Source organism: Pteropus alecto, unplaced genomic scaffold (genome assembly GCF_000325575.1).
Source record: "Pteropus alecto unplaced genomic scaffold, ASM32557v1 scaffold78, whole genome shotgun sequence".
Taxonomy (NCBI): domain Eukaryota; kingdom Metazoa; phylum Chordata; class Mammalia; order Chiroptera; family Pteropodidae; genus Pteropus; species Pteropus alecto.
Window position 1 is genome coordinate 117,689 of NW_006443124.1, and position 7,341 is coordinate 125,029.

The 7,341-nt window shown below is 45.0% G+C and overlaps 1 protein-coding gene and 1 pseudogene across 2 annotated transcripts in view; one reads left to right on the top strand and one right to left on the bottom strand.

The window, feature by feature from the left end:
* Positions 1-7,341, top strand: part of DPYSL3 (dihydropyrimidinase like 3) — a 99,644-nt gene that overhangs the window by 72,798 nt on the left and 19,505 nt on the right. For both annotated transcript variants that reach the window (XM_025040739.1, XM_006922953.3), the window contains exons 4-6: positions 1,281-1,445; positions 3,601-3,662; positions 4,489-4,569. In XM_025040739.1, the coding sequence (XP_024896507.1) occupies positions 1,281-1,445; positions 3,601-3,662; positions 4,489-4,569 (308 nt within the window). The remainder of the gene's footprint in view (positions 1-1,280; positions 1,446-3,600; positions 3,663-4,488; positions 4,570-7,341) is intronic.
* On the bottom strand, positions 2,792-2,910 carry LOC112472030 (annotated as a pseudogene).

Below are 7,341 nucleotides of genomic sequence, written 5' to 3' on the forward strand. Positions count from 1 at the left end.
GCATTCTGGAGATGAGTATTAGGGAAGGAGCGGGAAGAAAGTCAGAGTTCCAGGTGAAAAGGGAGAAAAGCACGCAAAGAACTACGAAAGTGTCCATGTCCTTCGTAGATCATTTAAAAACCTTAGCCAAAAAGAAAAGAAGACCCATAAATCCCACATCACCATTCCAGTTTGACTATACCTATTTTTTTCTATTTAACAAAAATAGGATCATAATAGACATACTATGTTTCAGCCTGCCATTTTCACCAAATCATATGTCACGGATGTCTTTCCATTTATTTTTATCCTACCACAACATGTAAAATGGATGCCTAATCATCCATTTCATGAAGGTATCGTGATTTATGTATTGAATCAAACTTCCCTATTGTTAAAGATTTTGATCGTTTCTAGTTTTTTCACTTATATGAAAATGTAAATAATTTGCAGTAACATCTTTTAGAGCCCAAATTTTGCATACAGCTATGTTTATTTCCTTAGGAATAATTCTTAGGCACAGAAATAATTATTGAGTTAAAGTATGAAACTGTCAAGATTTTGATTTTTTAAAAGTAATTGTTCTTAGGTATGTTATATCCATTCACTCGATTATGAGAGTGTCACGTTTGCCTTATCCTCACTAACTGTAAATGTGGTTATTTTAAAAAATATTATTGTTGCAGGTACTGCAAGAGTAGGTTTGAGCCTCAAAGAAACCAGATTCTTAACAAACGATCTACACAGAAATAAGATCTGTGGGCCTAGGGTCAGGTTCATTTAACTAACTCTGACTCTTTCCTGTGGTGATACACATGAGGATGTCACTCTCGTGTGCTGACGTAACCTTAAAACTCCTCTTCCACCATTAAAAGGAAATCCTACTTTTATCTTTTATAGTGACTCCCTAGAGTACCGGTAAGAAAGACACAGTGTATGCACACATCGATAGCTAACACTGACTGAGCACCTACTATGTGCCAAGCACCAGGTGCAGCATTTTACATTGTATTTTCCCACTTAATCTTCTAACTTAGCAGGAAGGCACTATGACATCCCAACCCCCACCCCACTTGGCACCCATTTTAAGGATAAGAAAACTGAGGTACAGAGTAGCTTATATTTGCCCAAGGTCACCTAGTTATGTGACAGTTAAGTCATCAGCAGCACTTTCCAAAGTTAATTCCATGCTCAGGAAATAGAGATTTTACAGTCATAGCTAAGCAAGCAAGAACAGGCCTGTGCAGAGGCAAACAAAGGCCAGGTCAGTGAGTCATCCATCTGGGGCCTCTGTCATTCAGTTGACCATGTGGTGCCCGAGCCGGAGTCCAGCCTGACGGAGGCCTATGAGAAGTGGCGAGAATGGGCCGATGGGAAGAGCTGCTGTGACTACGCCTTGCACGTGGACATCACCCACTGGAATGACAGTGTCAAGCAGGAGGTGCAGAGCCTCATCAAGGACAAAGGTGGGCTTCTCCTCCTCCCTTGCCTTCCCCCTCGCCCACCATGTGCACACCGTCCACTCACTTGAGTCCTTTCTCCTTGCTTAGAGCCGGAACCTTGAGCCTGAGTGCCAGATGTAGGGGCACCACTCTGCCCAGGCACTTTACCTTTATTTATGCCATCATTTTATCCCTCACAGGGCCCCCACGAGATAGGGATTGCTATATTCACTTGTCAGGTGAGGCTCAGAGTGAGTAGCCCCGGATTACAGAACTAGTAAGCAGTAGATCTACCTGCAGTGTACACTCGTCACCTCTGTGTAATGCTGCCCATTTGACAGAGGAAGAAACTGAGGTCAGGAGAGGTTAACATCTTACCTAAGGTCACACAGCTAGTTGATATGACATTAGGAATTTTAAACCTCCATCATTTTAACTTCAAACATCAAACCATTACTGTTGCATATCAATAGCATCCACAGAAAATGCTAAGCCATTTCTGGGAGCAAAGATATGTTCGTATTCAAGCTAGGAGCTTAGGAGATGCAAATATGTTTGTGTGTGTGTGTGTGTGTGTGCATGCATGTGTGTTTGCTTAGTGTACATGACTTAGGTTCCCATCGTCTCCTTAGATTCTTCTATTCTCTACTTCTTTCTGCATTTTGATTGCCAGATATTTCACACACATGCACCAGCCCCCATATGCGCACACAGTCACATGACGTGCTTGGCATTGTAAGGCAGCCTGGGGGACTTAGGGAATGACCTCTGCTTAGTGTCCAAGGCAAAAAGAAGCAGGCCAGCAAAGAGCAACAGAACAAATGCCTCAGGATGCAGAACTGCTACCAAATGAGTAGTCTCGATGCACATGCCATGAGTGCCGAGGAAGAGAGCATGCTGGTCGGAGGGGCGAGGCCCACTTTCCTTTCTATCCCCTACCTCACCCCTTAAGCTCTGTCCCCTCCTTCTTCATACGGCATATGAGAATAACCCCCTCCCTTCTTTCTTCTGCTGCCTTTCACACTTGGGTGGAAAACTGGACAGCTTTAATACCCGCTTCTCTTCCAAAGGGCCTGGGTCATTCCGTGGATGATGCAGAGGCTATGGGAAGGGGAGTGTTGGGGAAAATCTGCCCTTGATTGAACCAATCCGGGTAGGGAAGTTCTCAAGTTACAGCCCACTTTTGGCCTGGAACACTGTGGGCTGAGATGGCCCTGATGTTTGGAGACCAAAATTATCCTGTTTCTCAAAATGACTTTCTGTTCCCAGTCCCACCTATTTCTGTAAATTACTGTATTAACAGTTTATTTTGGCTGAAAAATGTGTCTCTTTCTTTATGACGCTTACAAAATATATATATATATTTTTAACGTCTACAGCACCTGGTATTCCTAGGTGGTCTCCCATTCAAGTACTAACCAGGCCCGACCCTGCTTAGCTTCATAGATCAGATAAGATTGGGCTTGTTCGGGGTGGCGTGGATATAGACACAACTTAGATATTTAAATGCCAGGTGATACCTGACTTCTGCCCATCAGTTCTGTTAATCTCCAAAGGCAGGGTCTCTACCACAGGTCTCCTCTGAGATCCAACGCCCCGCATGGGCCTTGTGTAGAGCGGGCATTTTTACATAGTAAAATAAACCAGTCCTAGGAGATCCATTTATAGGGACCAAATATGTGCTAGGCCTGGTACTAAGAGCTCTGCATGCGTTACCTCATTTAACGTTCCCAACCACCCTATGAAGCAGGGTATTGTTATTTTTCCGTTTTACTGATGAGGAAAAGGAAGTTCAAGAGGTTAGGTATTCTAAGCTTACTGAACTAGTGTATGGTGCAGCGTAGGAACACAACCCGGGTGCTACAGTGATTCTCAGTGATATACACCACCTCAAGCAATAGCGAAGCTTATTGACCCTCCGGGCCGGAGAGTGCTGGAGGCGGGAGGCAAGAACGAGTTGCTGAAGACCGTTCTCTATGACATCACGGAGGGATTGTTGCTTTTACAGTGTGAGGAGGGAATAGAAAAACACTTGTAGAGAATGGGAAGCATCTACTTTATGCTGGACGGGAGGCGGTAATGCACTCGGGCCCCATGGGCGATAGAAGAGGGAGCAAAGGATGGAGAGTGGTATGATAATGCTGTCTTCTTCCTGTTCCCCGCTTTCCCTCTCTTGCAGGGGTTAACTCCTTCATGGTTTACATGGCCTATAAGGATTTGTATCAAGTGTCCAACACAGAGGTAACGACCCACTGCTGTGCGGTTTGGGGTATCTGGATGGGTTTCCTATTGCTACTAATGACCTTGGCTCTTTCAACATGAGTCACTGTGGGAGACCGCTGGGCTAAAGTGCTTCTGGAAGACCTTGCTGTCCGTGCTACATTTTAAATAAGGCAATGGGCAGGATGCCTGTGGAAAGGCAGACAGGGAGCTAGAATTTCCACTGGCAGCAGCTTTCTCAAAAGGGCAAGATGAAGGGCAAGCCCAAATCTCTACCTACCCCTTATGAGCTCAGTGAGCATGTGAGGTGCTCAGCCTTGCAGGATTGAGGAAGGCCTTCTGTCATTCGAGGCGATCATCCCAGTTTGCCTCTGACTCTCTGCCTAAAAAATTCGTGAGATGTGTTTTCAGACAACTCTCAAGTTTTCAGAGGAAATATAAGAAATTAATTCTTATACCTCCTGGTTAAGAAGTGAAGGAAGGTCTACCTTGAGAGATTAAGAGATAAGGGTTTCAATTTTTGCATTAGCTTCTGGCCAGGCTGTAGTGGCTTCCAGAGTACTAGATGAGAAGGATTCAGAAGCTCAGTGGGAAACCCATAAAAATGTGTGCTTGAGACAGCGTAGAGACACAGCAAGCCCTGTATGTAGACAGTTTCCTAGAGTTCCTTTGGACTAAGCACTCGCTTTTGCTTGTGCATGGTTTAGTCTTTATTTCTACCCTAGTCAAGTTATTTCCTCTGGTTTACCCCATTCATTCTAGCTCTAGCTCTAGTAATTGCCCTTGTGTGAGGTTGCCGAAAGCATCAGTGGCTTGTGAAGGTGACAAAGACTCATTTCTATTTCAGCTCTACGAGATCTTCACCTGTCTGGGAGAGCTGGGAGCCATTGCTCAAGTTCATGCTGAGAATGGGGACATCATCGCCCAGGTAACAGCCTGCAGCTCCCTGGAGTGTGCTTCTTGCTTGGGCTTCTGTCTCTATATCCCATTTGGTTCCTCATTTCTTCACTGTTGCTTGAGCTCTCAGTATGTGGCAGGCACTGTCAGGAGTGCTCTGCTAAATACCTGCCCCAAAGGACCTCACAGTCTAGAAGGAGGGAAAATAGGCAATGTAGACAAGTGAGGGAGAAAGTGGAAGCTGCTGGAAAACAGGGAGATCTAGATGCTCTGGAGAATCAGAAAAGACTTCTGGAACGGAGGTTTTCAAATCAGTCCATTCATTGGGAGAGCATTGATGATTCTCTCTTGTAAATGAGTCCAAGCTCCATGGTGTTCTCTGTCCTAAAGGAAAACTCTTCGGCAGCATTTCTCAGAAGCTGGAAATCTGATCCAGGACTGTGGCACTCATGGCCTTAGATAATCAAGAATTTAGGTCTTGTAGGAATCAGACATCCCACTGGTTTCCTAGAAATCATACTGAGAAACTTGAAGAAAGAGTATTGTGAGGGCCCCAAGGCTCAAATGCATCATTTGTGAGGAAGCAAAAGGCACTTCTTTCTCCATCTCCAGGTTGGTTAATGGGCTAAATGCACAGATGTGTCTTAGCCAGGGTTTCGTTTATCTCAGGATTGGCCTCGGCTAAGTGGAGGCTTCCAGAAAAGAGTGTGAGCTCCCTTAGTCCATTTGATGCCATTAATAACAAGAAATCATTATTCATTCTTTCAAAGAGCATTTCCTGAGCGCTTCATGCCCGGCACTAGGCTATAGAAGTGAGCCAAAACAGATGCCTTCCAAGGCTCATAAGTGCTTGGGCTGTGCCTTCATTTTAGAAGTTGTCCAGGACTTGGCGAATGTGGTTGACAGGGATGTGGGAACAATGCTTATGTTGACCCTTGTGTCAGACCCATTAGCTTCCAATAGCAGGCACCATTTAGTGAGCAGTTACTACCGTGTGCCAGGCTCTGATAAGTGCTCTAGTATATTCCCATTTAATCTTCACCAAACCTTTTGCAGATGGCTGCCATCCTCTCGTTTTGTAGATGAGAACAGTGAGGTTCAGAAGGATTAGGTCACCCATGACAGGATCACAGCCAATAACTGGGAGAACAATATCTCAGCCCCTAAGGCGATATGCCTCAGTGGGCGTCTTACCCAGAAAAGGTACATCCAGACTCTTACTCCACCACCCAGCTCAGGCCTCCTGACATGGCAGCGCCCAGCAGCGCAGGGCCCCAGCTGGTGGAATATTGTCTCGTCAGTGGAGGAGATGACTAAGAGCACAGTTTTCTCTCGCTTTTGACCAAGGAGGTTAATTAGTCAGGCCCCTGACAGCCTTCTTCTCATCCCCACACACCCAGAGATAATAAAATCATTTTCCAAAGAGAGTCCAGATGCCTTGCCCCCGTGGGAAACTTCCTGGTGATATGAGAGCCCTCATTCTCCCCTTTCTCCAGGTTTTCAGTGCAGCAGCTGGAGGCCCCAGCCCAACTTCCAGATGCCCTAAAAATGAAATTCCCTGTGTCTTCATTCTTGACCCTGTGGAGGCAAACGGGCTCCAACTCAAAACGTCTTCTCCAGCTTCCTCTGGGGCTCCTTAGCACAGTTGCGTCTCTGGTTTCCCCCGCCCCACCCTCCCTACCTTAGGAAGATCCGTTCTCAGTCAGGAAAAGAATAAGGGCATCTTTCCATTTGGATGAGTTTCTAGTGCATGTTTATTAAATTCAGCTGGAGCCAAAAGATTTTTATCACGTTATCTAAATGAAGGAAGCTGCTATACTCAGTCTCTTGCTGCATTTTATGCCAAAGTGACTAAAGAGGAAGACAAAATCTTTTCCTGTGGGTCTCAACAAGGTACATTTTTCCAAGTTTCAAGCTGGCAGGACAGTCTGAGAGTACAGCCTCATTAGCCATCCATCTCACAAATGTTCATTGAGGGCCTACGATGTGTGAAACATTGGGGAGAGAAGACAAAAAAGACAGAGTCCCTTTCCTCATGGAGCAAACCGAAACTGCACTGTGACCCAGACTGTGATGTAATCACATCAGTGATCAGTGCCTCAAAGTGTCCCCGGCTCCCCATCCATGTCAGGTAGTATCCGTGAGTCTTTACAAGGCGTTCTTAGTCCTCCAGCTGTTAGAGGCACCATATCTTTTAGAAGAGGACTTTCCAGCATAAGCAGTGTATTAGAATCACCTGTGGAGCTTAAAGAACAATTTCTAGGATTCTTAGTTCTGGAGATTCTCATTCAGGAGGCCAGGAATAGAGTGTAGACAAGTATATTTTGGAAAAGTTCCCCTGGTGATTTGCATGTGTGTGGGAACCACTGTTCCAGACAACACCACTGCTTCGTCCCGGGTGTTGTCCCAACAGTCTTGAACCAGATAGGAGTGAGCATGTTGTATAGCACAGAAGATGCTTTAACCCTTGTGTGACTTCAGCAGGCAATTCAGCCTGGAAACGCACCAGAGTTTGGAAGAAATTTTCTTCAGTCCAAGTTTCAATAAATGAAACAGTAAGAATGAAAAGCAGTGGTACTCCGCTGGAAAAATCAGCCTCTGACCTTTTTTCAGATTTTGCAGAGCTGGGGACAGTGACCGTTTTACATCTCAAGGTTGCTTATAACATATGCATTTTCCTTTCTACTCCTCATTTAAAATTGTATATTATTAAAAACAAACAAACAAACAAACAAAAACGCAACAAAAAAATAGTTCTTCTTTTCTTTCTAAATATCTCATAGTTCCAAAGTGAGACAAAGCA